Consider the following 15,231-nt stretch of genomic DNA (forward strand, 5'->3'; position numbering starts at 1 on the left):
TTGATAGTAAAGAGACAAGTATGTTGATTGTGTAGCCACCTGAAATTAAAAGCGCTGTGAAAAATTATCCGACCCCTATTTTTTGGTCCTGCTTAAATACTTCAAACGATCAAAGAAATGCCAATATCTAAGATAACCTGAGTAAATACAACATGTGATATCCAATTTAATAATTACTTCAATGAAAAAAGTCAAAATTATCCTGTTCATATGTGATAAAATAATTGTCTTGTTGTAAAATCAATCTAGCCTGACATATGAAGCAAAAGGCAACAAAAACACTTAAATAGAAGTCTGAATTTTTAAAATCCTTTGAGTTATGATTGTTATTATTTTCACTTTTAAGGGTGAACTTGAATAACAAAACACAAGACAAAGACTGTTCATCAAATCAGCCCCTACGAACATTGTGTTATTTAGGTACTGCGTACTGACATGCTTTTTAATCACGACTTCCATTAGACCACAGTGAATTTATTCAAGACTTTCATCGGAATTCTTTCTATTGTGATTATAAATTAATTCTCATCGAAGTCGTAAAGTGTCTCATCCTGAGGCGCTGCCGTAAAGATTGGCCCTTACAGCTTGCCGTTTAATAAACCGTACGTGGCAGTCAGAGAGCGGAACACGGCTGTAGAGTGGAGCGCCTTCCCTGTTCCAACTGTCCGCTCCTGGAAACACGGCAGTTTTCCTGTCTATTCTGTAAAACAAAAAGAAAAAAAGGGAGATACTCCTTATAGCGTTGGTGTTTTCAGCACATCGTTTCAATTATGTTTACCGTCTCAGAACTTGTTGTCTTGTTGGCCGTTCTGTGTGCTACCGCGTCCGGCTACTTTGTTAGCATAGATGCTCATGCTGAAGAGTGCTTCTACGAGCGAGTCAACTCCGGCACGAAGATGGGCCTCATGTTCGAGGTGGCCGAGGGAGGCTTCCTGGACATCGACGTAGAGGTAATATGCTTCTTCAAGTGCGTCCAACCATCATAACCGTGTATTGTTTACCTCTTGGAGCTATTTCTACTCAAATTCCGAACTGGATCGACAGGCCCTGTGCTAACGTTAGCTGCTAGCGATTAGCGGTCTCGCTGTGAAACGTCACCTGAAATTAAGTAGCTATGGTCCGGATTTATTTATGGCATTTTAGTCATTTGCAAGGAATTAACATTTGTCTCGTCGTATATATGTCACAAAGTTGCTGTTGTGGTTAAGACATTGCAAGGGCGATGCAGTGTTGATCAATTTGATGCAGCTTTAGCATTATATCTGGGTAGGCTAGAATATCAGACAGCTTTTAGTAAGTTTAAAATAGTTCATCTTTGCTTCCCACAAGTGTTCTGGAGTTCTGCTTCTAACTCATAGCCAAATACACACACACACACATGATTTTATGATTTTTCCTTTTTGGCAGCTGCCATATGCCGACCTCTCAATGATTTGGTAAAAATCATGTCAGGGTTGCCAGATCTCGCAGGAGAAGCAAGCAGAAAGGTCTTCAAAATCATACATGAAAGGAACGACACCTCTGGAAAAACAATTTATGTCATATTTCATCAGAAATAAACTCTTTAAAATAAATTTTGCTTAGTAACCTGACCTGGCAGCTGACCCACCCACTGGGTTCCACTGCTTGTTCCTGGTCTGGGTCAGTCGGACTTTCTTTATCCAGTCATTCGCTTTTACATAAGAAGGAATTTGATAACGTTAGCTTTTATACTTTCATTAAATTGTGATGGTTTTCTTCTTGCTTGAGCAAATGCATAACCATGTGCTAAACAAAAAAACAAAAAAAATGAAGCATGCAGACTAATGGATTCCACAAAATCGATACACGGCAATGCTGACCTCCAAGATAAATGGATTTTAGAGTATACTTTTGAAATCTGTGCTGGAAAAACAGGGTTGTGCTGTTTCTGGTGTTTTTTTATTTGTGGCGTTTATTGAAGGGAGAAAAAAAATATTACAAATGAAACATTTTTAACTCCTGATTATGCATTTTGCACAGCCAGCGTTACTGGATTGGCAGGCTCTGTGTTTTTCCCTTGGGAGTGAAGATCTTTACTTAAAGTCTAAAGTTTAAGATTTCCTAAAAGAGGCCACCATGTCCAACTTCCTTTGACATTAAAATGTCAAAAGGAAAAACAGAGCGACCTTCCTTTACTCCATTTAGCCATTTTCGGCTAAAAAGTGTAACTCCCTCTCACAATGTGAATGACTCTCACCCCTCAACGTGTCTTGATGCAGTTTAACAAAAAATTTTCATCTCAGAACTTCCTGTCTGACTTTTTCATTCTGTGTTTAAGTGTATACTTAAGAGGCTTTTAATGGCGCAATCAGAGTCTGATTAGATTAAATTTTTTTTTTTTTTTTAACTCTCCAGTCTCTGATCAAGGCCTATGTAACTGAAAATAATCTGATTCTGGTCAGCGGCCAGTTTCTCTGTGTTTCTCTATTGTTTTATCCATCAAAACTGAAGCATATCACGATAGACTTGATGATGGTTAAGATTCACAAAGTATATTGATTACCAATCTGTACAGTGCATGGTTGAAAAATTAAAGGAAGTCTGTTTTCCAATAATGTTTGCTTCATAGAAGTAGCTCTGATTGTACAGTAATGTCATTTTATCAGCGTCTTCTAGCAATTTGAAACTGGAACGTTGGTGTGTTTTTTGTCATTGAATAAATATATTATACAACATAGAGTTGGACGACATGGTTGAAAATCGTATCACCACATCAGCGTTTTGTCTATAGCGATTTGTGTGTTTTTGTTTGTTTTAAATATCAGAAGTTTTCACTATACACAGTTTTATTTTTAAGCAGTTAGGCACTGTGGGGAAACCTGAAACTGCTACGGCGCAAGTAGCAGTTACTCAACAAGTTGTTGCTAGGTAATGAAAGAGCGAGTCAGTTGAGAGGTTGAGCGGCTAAAGACTTTACTCTGCCTACATCTCCCAGGATGCTGTGCGGTTCTGGATTGGTGTTCCGTGAACAATCTATAAATTAAATATTAATCTTTCTATGAGACGCATTATTTGCTGATGTCACCTGTGTATTGCGATATATGTATTATTGATTTATTGTGCAGCCCTAATACAACAATAAATTTGGTTAAAAATAGCTGAGTTTGTTGTTGAGGAATATTTGAATAAAAATATTAACAGTTTGATGATAAAATGGTTCAATCAATTTGGAGGGTGTTTAGAGACAATTCAGTTCACTGGTTGGACTTGAATGCATCGCAGCTATGCACAGGTGGGAACACCTGTCATTGAATGGACTCCCATGGACACAGTAGAGACTCCTACAGCTGCCTGTTGAATGCAACAGGCAGCTGGATTTTCACTTTAGACTAATTTTTCTTGGTATAAAAGTGATGTTTACAGAACGCTGACCTGAAGCTTTGGTTCGGGCCACCAAACGGTCAACTGAAGGACATCATGCTCAGCTGAAAAGGCTATGTGGAAAGTTCACTCTTAGGACGTGATCTTGTATTTTATAAGCTTCGAAGTGAGATTTAACTCATGGACTCCTCTACTAATTTAAAACCAGTAGAGGATCAATATGATTGTGTATAAGTGCTGATTAGAGTTCCTCCCACTGATGGTGATCAATTTCTTACCCATTTCCATTAGTCATAATTTATTAACCAGAGTTGCATCTATGCTGATAGGTCTATATTTATAAGATGTTAAAACTTGGAATAAATTGCTATTAAAATATTCTAAATGGCTGTAAGGGTAACTCCTGTGTTACTCACTGCATGATACCGGAATGCAGTATTCATGTTGCAGTTGACTGTTTGGAGCATGGTAATTGTTGGCCAATATGTGTCAACTATTGGGAATTTTCATTTTTTATGTTACTGTAATGTTGGACAGTCCATTGGCAGCAGCTCTCGTCAGATGGAGATGATATTGAAGAAATATAGACACCGTTATCGTATTATCGCAAGACTGAGAAACCACAGCCTGCTGAGTAAAGCTCACAAGTAGTTCTCTCTCCTCACTAAAGATTTGGATCACCAGAAATCCAAACAATGGCATTTATGCCCAAGACGTAGCAACGATGGATAGTGGTGTTACATGGGTACAATTTTCACTACTTCACTTTTTTTCCCCTGTTATTTTCTTTTAAACCTTCCATAAAATTTAAACATTACTGAAAATCAGTTTTGAGATTCTAGGTGAGTGGGCCTTTATTTGAGAGTGTTGTTGTGCTTTTGTGGATGTACAATGGCAATAAAAATTGTTGAAAAAAATTTACCAGATATCTGCTCCATACAGTGTTTCATAAGCCTGGTGGGCCATCAGGCTTCACTGCACCCGCCAGGCTTTGTTGTTTTTATTCATTATATTTGTTTGTACACCAGTAACAGTGATGGGGAACAAAGATGGGTTAACAAGTCTCTAGTTAGTGAAACGGTTGGAAGCACAATGACAACATAGAATGGTCAGTACGCAGATAAGTAGGGAGACTGAGGTCAAGTGTTTGTATTTTACACAATTTGAGTTTTTTTTTTTTAACTCTAACACAGTAGCGCCCCCTACCACCAGACTTAGCAAGTTTTCTGGGTGTGAAACTGCACTCTTCCAATATTTTTTACCCAGATATCGTTCTCTTTTCAGATAACGGGGCCTGATGGTAAACAGATTTACAAAGGGGACAGAGAGTCCAGTGGGAAATACTCCGTTGCTGCACACATGGACGGAACATACAAGTTCTGCTTCAGCAACAAGATGTCCACCATGACACCCAAGATTGTCATGTTCACCATCGACATCGGAGAGGCGCCGAAAGGCCAGGACATGGAGACGGAAGGTACTCAGACCGGCCACGCCCGAGTACATGGCCCGTTTTTTTGTGATGCTGTTTCTGTTTTAAAGATTTTATCTTTTGAATTTCTTTTTTGACTTTATTTTGGGTAAATTTCCCTCCTTTATAGGTGGTGACAGCTGGGATGGTAGGAAAAAAATGGGAAAGGCAGAATAAGTGAAAACTCATTAAGTTTGGGATGCACCGTGGAGTTTTCTCTAACCAGTCTTGTTTTCATATTGTAAACTAATTACATGTTTGCAAAAGAGGCAGCCTTAATGTTTGTTTTTCTTTTTTTAACGGTTTGACTGTTTGCACTGTGTGTATCAGAAAAGTGGTGTGCTATGAAAAAGTATTTGCTTCTTTTATGGATTTCAACAGGTTTAGCTCTAAAGAGCATCAGACAGAAATTAACTGATGCAAATAAACTGTCAGTTTAAAGTTACTTTACAGCATCTTGATCCGGTTTAAGTGCACACAATGACCGAAACACTTAGAAGCCTTCCATTTTGCTTGGGTTGAACCTGCTGCATAAACATCTGAACATTTGTTTACTTCAGGATTTTTCTTCTAGAGAGAAAAAAAATCATGGTTTCATCACTTAAAGCAGGTCATTCATGTCTTAAAACGATAAAGCAGCTCCAGACCATCATACTACCACCACCATGTTTCAATGTTTGTATGGTTCTTTTCTGAAAAGTTGCGGGACTTTCAACAAAAAAAAAAGTTCCCCTTTCGCCTCATCTGTCCATTTTGTATCTCTTCAAGTTATCCAAGTGTGATTTTTATTTATTTATTTTTTTAGTTTGACATCAGTCATTTAAATGTGAGGCAGATGAAATCCGTAAGCGGGGCAAATACTCCTCCACCGATTGTAGATGTAAAGGAATCGTGTCACAGATGCAAGAAGGTTTTGCATGTACCGTGTAAAAGCCTGACGCATGTCCTCTGTGCACGTCGTCCTTCTGGGTTTAACGGCTCACTCGCTGCTCGTTTCAGCTCATCAAAACAAGCTGGAGGAGATGATCAACGAGCTCGCTGTCGCCATGACGGCAGTGAAGCACGAGCAGGAGTACATGGAGGTCCGCGAGAGGATACACAGAGCGGGTAAGAACACAAACGTGAGAGCTGTTTGATCTGATGAACGCAGTAAAATTTATCCTCACATCCCGTCTCCTGTTTTTTTTTTTCCTTCTACTAGTTAACGACAACACAAACAGCAGAGTGGTCCTGTGGTCTTTCTTCGAAGCCCTTGTTCTGGTGGCCATGACGCTCGGACAGATTTACTACTTGAAGAGATTTTTTGAAGTGCGACGAGTGGTGTAGTTCCCTCCATCCATCCCTGTGTGTCCTCCACTGTTTTGTTTTTGGTTTGGTTTTTTTTCCCCCTCCAACATCAAGACAATTATTTCCACACTGAAAGACAAGACTGGCCGTTTTGAGAAAAGCCAACATGTGATTTGATCTGATTTTTTTTTTGTTGTTGTTGTTGCTGCTGCTCTGTTACCTGCTTGAATCCCTTTTTAATTGTATGTTTGGAAACAAATGGCCAAAAGAGTCTGCTTGTAGATGTCTGATTCTTTAGTTCTTTTCCTTCTCTCTTTTTTGTTTGCCAGTTTTTTGTCGAGGTTTGATTAAAATCTAGTTAAATGCCGGTTACTTGCCAGGAAGCATTCGCTGGCGCAAGAGGCAGAGACTTCTGCAACCACAACGCAAGAAAGATTTTAGAGCGCGTGCGTGGAGTCACCACAGGGGGAATGTAGGATTTCAATCGGGAATGCAGTATCTGGTAGGCGGAGGGTTGTTCCTAGGGTCAAAGTTCACTAACTCCACTCCTCGTGTTTTGAAGTTTGATGGATTCATATTGCAGCTGGTCTTTCTAAAAAAAAATGTAATTAAAAATGAGACGACCTCTACCACTGTTATTGGATTGAAAGTGGAACATGCCAAGGGGGAGCTCGGTGGACATTTTCATGGAGGTTCGTCTCTGCTCCCTGTGTATTTAACTAAATCTGACCAGGCCACTTGTTCACACATGTAGTACGTTTTTACACAGTTTAAAACTCGACTGCAGGACGTTGAGGGTCAGATTTTAACTGAGCTGTTAGGATGACGGCTCCAAAAACAAAGTGAATGAAATCTAAAATCCATATTAAATGTTGACTGAGGGTGGGATAGTAAGGGGGTCGGGTGGGGGTTTGTACACTTAATATATTTTTGTCGGGCTTAGTTGCTTTTAGAATTCTCGTCAGGGTTTGGGTTTCACGACGATATTCCATGTTTTGTTTCTGGAGCATGTTTAGTGTCATGCAGCCGTCAGAAAGCCGCGGCGTAATTCCTACGGTCACTGAACGCTGCGTGGGACGAAACATGCTTCAGTTTTGTATTAAAACAGTTTTGGCGACCTCAGCCTGCTCTGGACACAGTGTCTCCTTTTGTTTTTGTGATTGCAACAACAACCTGCTTCATGGGTCTGTACAAATGTAGGATGGCTTTCTGTGAACAAATGCTCCAGGTTTCATAATAAAGCCAATATTCTGTATGACTTTGTCTTTTTAAAACATCTTTTAGCACCAAATTTCTAGGAAGAAATTAGATTTGCCTTTGTCTAGGGATGCACCAGTCCACTTTTTTCACTCAATACTGAACTTCGGATATCTGCATTGGTGTCGGTCGATACCGATCCGATACAGAAAAACGATTCTGCAATGAAAAAATGTTTTTGTTTATTTACATAAATGTACTGAACATTTATTTGCTGCACTAGTACAGCACACATATACAAGCTTGGTCAAACATTAAAAAAAAACACAAGTTAATTTGTTCAGTCAATGCAATTGGGAGTATAACAGCCAATGTAAAATAACTGAAACTGACAAAAAACTGACTACTTTGGCCAAACAAGTAAAAATAAACTGCAACAAACCTTGTAAAAAGGTTCAGAAAGTGAAATTATAAATTGTAAATATAAAATAAAACATGGTGTTGCTTCAATCACAGATCATTGAATTAGACAATAGATCTGCCCTTATGGCACAGATCTAGAATCTTTTTCAATATTAGGACAGATACTAGTATAGGATCGGTGTAGCTCTACTCTTCACAATTCCTGATACTGAATACATGTTCTTTTATTGGTGCTTCATTGAGGACAAAAAACCTCAGTAATCCAAGTTTTTCTGTTCTTTTTTATACTTATGACTTCCAGCTAAAGACATGTTAAGATATAGCCCACAAAATCATGGACAGACTGTCCAGAAGACACCCTCCAAAAGGAGAGTAGGTCACAAAAGGTCATTGTTAACGATACCTAAAACATGAGGGGATAAGATTTTAATACTACTTTCTGGAAAATTCCAAAGATCAAATTTATGCTACAAAGTTCTTTTTTATTATTTATTTTGGCTTCATTTCCCAGTTGCTATTGACAGCATGTGTTGTGATTATAATGTAACTCAGGGATATCAAACTCCAGTCCTCCAGGGCCCCTGCCCTTCAGTCTTTAGATGTGCCACAGGCACAAAACAGTGGAATGAAACAGCTTAATTACCTCCTTCTTGTGTAGATAAGTTCTCCAGATTCTTGCTAATTACCTAATTATTCTATTCAGGTGTGGTGCAGCAGAGGCACATCTAAAAGTTGCAGGACTTTGATGTAACTGAACAAGACTGAAGGCTCATTAGCATGTTTACATAGGATAAAGACCTTGTCCACATAAGAAATCAGCCACATCTGGACCTATGAGGGAACGTTCTTTCTCTGCTCCTGTTCCCTACCTTTGCCCCAACGACACTCAGTGCTGGCTAACAAAAAACAAACACACAGCGATGAACGCAAGGCAACCTGTAAGAACCTCGGACACATCTACAAGTACATCCCCAATAACAGAAGAATAAATCAGAATTATAGATTAATTTTCTATAAACACACCTTAGGACGCCTGAAATCTAAAACAAATAAATGTTGGTTTAAAGCTGGTTTAGTTTTCAGCTTTTGGAAATTCAATGAACTAACAAACTGCTGAGTTGAACTGAAAGTGAATGAGGGATGAAGTGACTAAGAATGAGCTGATGAAACCAGAACAATATGCTGAGTCACAATTGTCAGAATATCAATTTTTCAAAAATCACAGAAGGATTGGCGGATGTAGCATTCGGTTATTTGGTTATTTTATAATTTAAGACACTTGCATTTGAGCTCTTCTCCAAATAACACTTTGTCTGGTTGCAATGACTCACTACTGTTAACGTTAATTTCCGTCGACGAAATGCTTAAGTTGACATGAAGTGATACTATTAGACAGTTCTTTGAAAGGTTCAGTGCTGCTTTCACAACATGAAAGCAAAAAAACCTCTTAAGGTCATCAACATTTAAGTTTGGAAAATTAATATAGCAACATTAGCTCTTTAATGGATTGAACCTTGAGTTACCCCACATCTGACGTCTGTCCACCTTGATGAGAAATTATTTACTGAAACAAAGAAATCTCTGTGCTTTATGTAAGGTTCAAACCAGTTGAATACTGGACCAGAAAGTCGGGCCCAACTCTCCAGTCGATTCAGTAACACGTCATGATCGACCTGTAATTCTGCAGTAGTGATTTGTCCAGATTGTTCTTTTGTTATCAGTGGTTTGATAACTGCTGTTTTCAAAGCCCGGGGGAAAACACCTGATGAGAGGGAAGAGTTACTACTTTAATCAGATCATTAGTAATGACAGACAAGACTATTTTAAGAAAATGGATAGGAAGGAATGTAAGCTATAAAGACAGGTCTAATGACCAATACAATTTTTTTTTAGATATATCTAGGTTATTGTTGTTCATAAAACACTCATAGGTATGCCATTCACAATTACTACAACAGAACCTGCTGATTAAACTTAGCTAATTTGACTGAATGTTTTCTAACTGAAAAATTACAACACAACCAATTTAGACACCCTTGTTTGCTGAACAGATGATTTGGGAAAATATTCCACATGAAAGTTACATTTTATTATTATTATTATTATTTTTTTTTTTTTTGAAAACTCTTAATGCAATTAATTTTTAATATTTGATTAAAGAGTGTAACGGGTATTAGAGAAACAAATGACATTCCTGCTAAAATATGTTTCATAGTTGTCCTGTAGTGAGTGGGTTCTTTGGCGCCCCCTACTGGTTGCCAATAAATTCGATGAGAAACCGAGAATTTCACGCAGTCGGTTCAGCGCTCTGCTGTGGTAAGTCAACAAATCCGGTTCTCTTCTGATTGGTGTTGGAGGTTTGTTCAAAGGGTAACTTGAATCTTTGTTTCATTACGCAGATAGATAAGTTGACCAGTAGGGAGGCTAACGGCGCCATTTGTGTTTGTCAACCACCAATTGCAGGTCATTATGTTACATTAAATGTCAGTAATTTATGTAGTCAGTTATGTTTGTCAGTTTGTCATTTGTGTTTGCCAGTCTGTCAGTTTCTATGACGACATGACGTGGCCAGGTTTAATTTCTGCTAATCACCAGAGGGCGCTTTCTAGTAATTTAATGATCAATTTGGACTGTTTTTATTTTTCTAATTTGTTATTTAAAAAAACAAAACAAATTGTATTCAATAGATTTTTTTTTTCTCAATTGATTTGTGTTCTGAAACAATTATACGATCACATGTCACGGAAAATATTTTGTTGGAACTCAGGTCTGCTCTGATAGATAAGTTGACCAGTAGGAAGGCTAACTGCACCATTTGTGTTTGTCAACCACCAATTGCAGTGAAATCCAACTGACTGGCCCCCGCTGTGTGAATGACGGGACGGATATGAGGAGCCGTCACATATGGCATGTATGATAAATATCACTGGCTCAAAAGCAATTCATATTTTCATTGATAACTGGCATAAAATGCTTTATGTTTATATATACTGCTCAAAAAAATAAAGGGAACACTTAAACAACACAAAATAACTCCAAGTAAATCAAACTTCTGTGAAATCAAACTGTCCACTTAGGAAGCAACACTGATTGACAACGGGGACCCTCATCGGGTCAATCAGTGTTGCTTCCTAAGTGGACAGTTTGATTTCACAGAAGTTTGATTTACTTGGAGTTATATTGTGTTGTTTAAGTGTTCCCTTTATTTTTTTGAGCAGTGTAGTTTTTTCCTAGTTTCACAATATGGATATAGAACATACAAATTGTTTTTATTCAAACTTGAGAAGTTTCTAGTTGTTCTGCTGAGGCAGTTACATCAATTTGTGACTTCATGCTCTTCTGTGTGTGACATCCTAAAGCAGCATTCTTGAATTCTAGGTAACAGCCAGGAAAATATTGAACATTTGTTCAAGGATTCAAGGATATCTTATTGTCACACCACATTGCTTGTTTGTGATTTGTTTGTCCAGAAATGGCCACGGAAGAAAACAAAGAGCTAAAGACTCAACTTGCAGAGATCCAGCTTGAATACGACAAACGGTTTAAGGAACTGGACAAGGAAATTGTCAAATTGTTTCAAGAAAACAAGGCACTGGAGCAAAAAGTGCAACAGCTGACCGAAAAGCTGGAGAAAATAGAAAAGGGAAAGGAAAGGCAGCTGGATTCAGATCAGCCACAGAGTGGCATGCGTCTCTTAAAATATTTCACCATGGGCTTCGGCATAGGCCTTGCATGTGTTGCAGTACTCGAGACAGGTCTTGATGTCGAGATTGGTTTCAAGACCGCTTCTTGATGGACTCGGTCTCGGACATTGAAGACCAGTGACGTGCGGTCAGGGGAAGCAGGTGTCATCATGGAAAAATAATATATAATAATAAAATAATTTACATTGCTACTTTCACCCTGTGGTTTATACTATAAAGTACCTATTTTTTACTTAGCTTAACCAATTCTGATTATTTTTTTTCTTCAAAATCGCTGGATTTTCCCATTCTAATGCTCAGAAGCGAAGCCGGTGAGGCAGCAGCGAGCTGAGCCTCACCAGGCTAACTGCCATTCTTTCAGAGCATGTTGTCCTGTCTGTGAACAGGTGTTCTGACTGTCAGACCCGTCAATCCAACATACTTTATATGGTAATACGCATGCGCACATCGATGTTACGTCACATACTGCTTACTCAGCAGATTTCTTATAAATCCGTCATACCTGTAGAAGTTTCATTTTGTGTGTTTTATTTCTCAGACGTTTACGGTAAATTTTATTTAATTAAGCTGCTATGTTAACCAAACATATTAACATAAATGACTGTTGCTGTTTCCAATATCGTTACCATACTGTAAGCAAAACATTAGTCCCGTTTAGCGTCACTATTACTACAAATACTGTTTGACTACAAATTTGGTCGGGTTATTTTGTCCCTATAGCTAATCTACCTTTTTAATATTTTAATACTTCTTTAGAAAACTGCACGGAATATGTCCTTAAAAAAAGCACATGAATAATGCTGGATGCTGATCGAAGCTGTGTTAGGCAACAAGCAGAACACCACCTCTTTCTGGACACTGCGTGGAAATAACTAGATTTTTCTTTACCGTAAACGTCTGAGAAATAAAACACACAAAATGAAACTTTTACATTCATGACGGATTTATAAAAATGAAACTTCTACAGGTATGACGGATTTATAGGAAACGTAACATCGATGTGCGCATGCGCATTACCACAAGGTATGCTGGATTGACGAGGTATGACAGAACACCTGTTATAAAATGGCTAAAAAACATTTAATATATTGACTGATTTTCCATAATTTAGCTTATGTACAGTGTTTTTTGTCACCAACTGTGTGTGTATCGTGTTTTGTGTGCGAGAGGGGGTAAGAAACGGCAGAGAACAGATTCGACGTGAGGCAGGCAGTTCTCTTGCCTCATGGCAGGGGGCGCTCACGATCCCAGATATTGTGACTCCACAACTGTAGAGAAAGACACAGTGAGCTAGTCATGGAGCTAGCCACACAGTAAATAATTAAAGTACAGCTATATATTTGTTTTCTCCTCTCTTCCGACGTGAGCATGAAAGACTACATTTCTACACTTAAACAGTTTTCTAAAGTGGATTTTCAATTGAAGCAGGAGATAATAACTAAAGGAAGACCAGCACTGGAGCTGAAGGTTATGCTTCGACAGTTTGATGATTCTTAAACGGAGTAGAAAAGACATGCCGAGGATAGACTTGGCTTTGGATGAACGGATATTTTTGTGTAGAATTAGCGGTGCATGGATTTCATTGATAAGTAAAGTTAAGACAATAAGATGTTTATGTTTAGTTTTTTTTTATGAAATGTGCGTTTTGTGGGCTACAGTTTGTATGTCTAGGTAATTCAGTAAAGTAGAAGCGGTAGCAATTATTTATTAATGAAACATTAAGCCTAAAACGAACTACAACTGTTGAAAATGGACTGTTGTAACTATGTGTATATTACTTTATGAGCTCAGCAACCTGTCTGAGTAATGTCTGCAGTGATTGGCTCATTGGAATTTCAGGCTACCAATAGCTGTTACTGTTGTTAGAGCACATGTTCAGTGTTGGATAATTAGAAAGTTCACGGGAGTAATCGATGGAGACCGTTAAAGCTGTTTGTTTAAGAGATTGTTCAAGAGCCTGGGAGCGTGTCAATGAATAAAAGTAAGTTCCATTAGTATTTAAGTAAGATTTAAATATTTGTACAACTTAAATATATATACATATGGCAATTTAAAGAGTTAATATTATGACAATGTGTTTAGTGAATTATGTGTAGTCTCTTGTTGCCAGCTGCTGGACAAATTTGAATAACAGAAAATGGAAAAATCCAAGTTATGACTTCTCATTCTTATCGTCAGTCTCTGGAATGGCTGGAAGACGCACAAGTCGTGCCACTGGTCTGATGCAAGTCTTGTCCTTAATTTGTACTTCGGCTGTTCGAACAGTTCCATCTTGTCCTGGTAAAAGTTTTACCACCTTTCCAACAGGCCATAGTGCTCTGGGTAGTTGTTTGTCAAGTATCATTACCACTGTTCCAAGTTGAAGGTTTTCTGTCTTAGTTGACCATTTCTGACATAACTGTAAGGTGGGTAAGTAACTTCTTATGAAATGATGCCAGAACTGTTCTGCAATCATCTGACTGCGCTTCCAGTGTTTCCTGGTTAACAGATCTGATTCAGGATCGATTACCTGTGGTAATGAAGCATCTCGCCTCCCCATCAGTAGGTCATTTGGAGTTACGGGATCCAAGTCTGCGATATCTGACGACACATAACCCAGTGGCTTGGAGTTTAGTACCCCCTCAACCTCAATAAGCACAGTTCTGAGAACTTCTTCAGTGACAGTTTGAGCTCCAAGGGATACTCTTAGTGCTGACTTGATTGATCGTACTTCACGCTCCCAAACCCCCCCAAAATGAGGCGCACAAGGTGGGTTGAAACTGAACCTTATCTGTTGTTTGGATTGGTGGTCTTGAATTGTAAGACACATCTCCTGAAAGGCTTCATGTAGCTCTCGCTCACCTCCTTAGAAATTTTTCCCACAATCAGAGAGCAGTTCTGATGGTTTTCCTCGCCTTGACACAAAACGCCTGAGAGCCATTAGGAATGAATCAGAGGTCATGTTTGTGAGGATGTCGATGTGAACTGCTCGTGTTGTGAGACACTTAAAAAGAATACCCCATCTCTTTTTGTTTCTCCTGCCAATCTTCACAAGGAATGGTCCGAAGCAATCAACTCCACATGAGTAAAAGGGTGGTTTCAAAAGGCGCAACCTTGCTGCTGGGAGATCAGCCATCTGAGGGAGCGCTGGTGTTGCATGCCACTTTTGACAGAGTGGGCATTCTCGTTGAATTCGTTTGACTGCTTCCCTTCCTTTGATGACCCAGTAGTGTCTGCGTAGTTCAGAATACACTCTATCCTGCCCTGGGTGATGGAGCTTATCATCAAACTGTTTAATGATAAGTTTAGTGACAGGATGGGTGCCATCTAACAAAATGGGATGCTTTTCTTCTGTGTCCAGGTATTCACTATGTCGGAGACGTCCACCAACTCTGATTAGTTTAATCTCTGTGTCATACTCTGGAGCCAGTGTAACAAGTCTGCTTGAGGGTGGCACAGTTTTCCCTGTTTGCAGCAGCTGATAATAGTCTGGAAAACAGTCCATTTGAGACTGCTGGAAAATTGTCAACTCTGCATCCTTGTAGTGGTCCACTAAAAGGTGATGTTGGAAGGGAGCTGCCCTGTGAGCAGACAACACTGTGCGTTCGATGAGTTCTTGAAAGGAACATACCTTATCTGCATCAGATATGGAATTTGCAATCTGCATTGTGGCTCCACAGAAGGCTGTGGCCTTCAGTTCACCCTCATTCACATCCCTCAATTCAGGAGGACTAGGCCAGTGGTCTGGTGAAAGCAAGAGGAAAGCTGGGCCCTGACTCCACCTGTTCAAGTTGATAAGGGACTCCAGAGATTTTCCTCGGTGATGTC

The 15,231-nt window shown here is 39.0% G+C and overlaps 1 protein-coding gene and 1 long non-coding RNA gene across 3 annotated transcripts; both read left to right on the forward strand.

Annotated features, from left to right (window-relative positions):
- Positions 1 to 588: 588 nt before the first annotated feature.
- Positions 589 to 7,355, forward strand: tmed2 (transmembrane p24 trafficking protein 2). Of its 2 annotated transcripts, XM_008423317.3 has the most exons (5): positions 589 to 950; positions 4,627 to 4,819; positions 4,944 to 4,961; positions 5,813 to 5,920; positions 6,015 to 7,355. In XM_008423317.3, the coding sequence occupies exons 1-5, from the start codon at positions 771 to 773 to the stop codon at positions 6,137 to 6,139; spliced, it is 624 nt and encodes a 207-aa protein (XP_008421539.1). In that variant the 5' UTR covers positions 589 to 770; the 3' UTR covers positions 6,140 to 7,355. The 2 variants fall into 2 exon arrangements, with proteins under 2 accessions (XP_008421539.1, XP_008421540.1); XM_008423318.3 differs by lacking the exon at positions 4,944 to 4,961 and having other exon boundaries at positions 592 to 950.
- A 3,114-nt stretch (positions 7,356 to 10,469) lies between these two features.
- LOC103473241 (uncharacterized) lies at positions 10,470 to 11,615 on the forward strand. Its single transcript, XR_534985.2, has 2 exons — positions 10,470 to 10,631; positions 11,191 to 11,615. It is a non-coding gene; the product is annotated as an uncharacterized LOC103473241 (long non-coding RNA).
- Positions 11,616 to 15,231: the final 3,616 nt, after the last annotated feature.

Source organism: Poecilia reticulata, chromosome 12, assembly GCF_904066995.2.
Source record: "Poecilia reticulata chromosome 12, P_reticulata-male-v2, whole genome shotgun sequence".
Taxonomy (NCBI): Eukaryota; Metazoa; Chordata; class Actinopteri; order Cyprinodontiformes; family Poeciliidae; genus Poecilia; species Poecilia reticulata.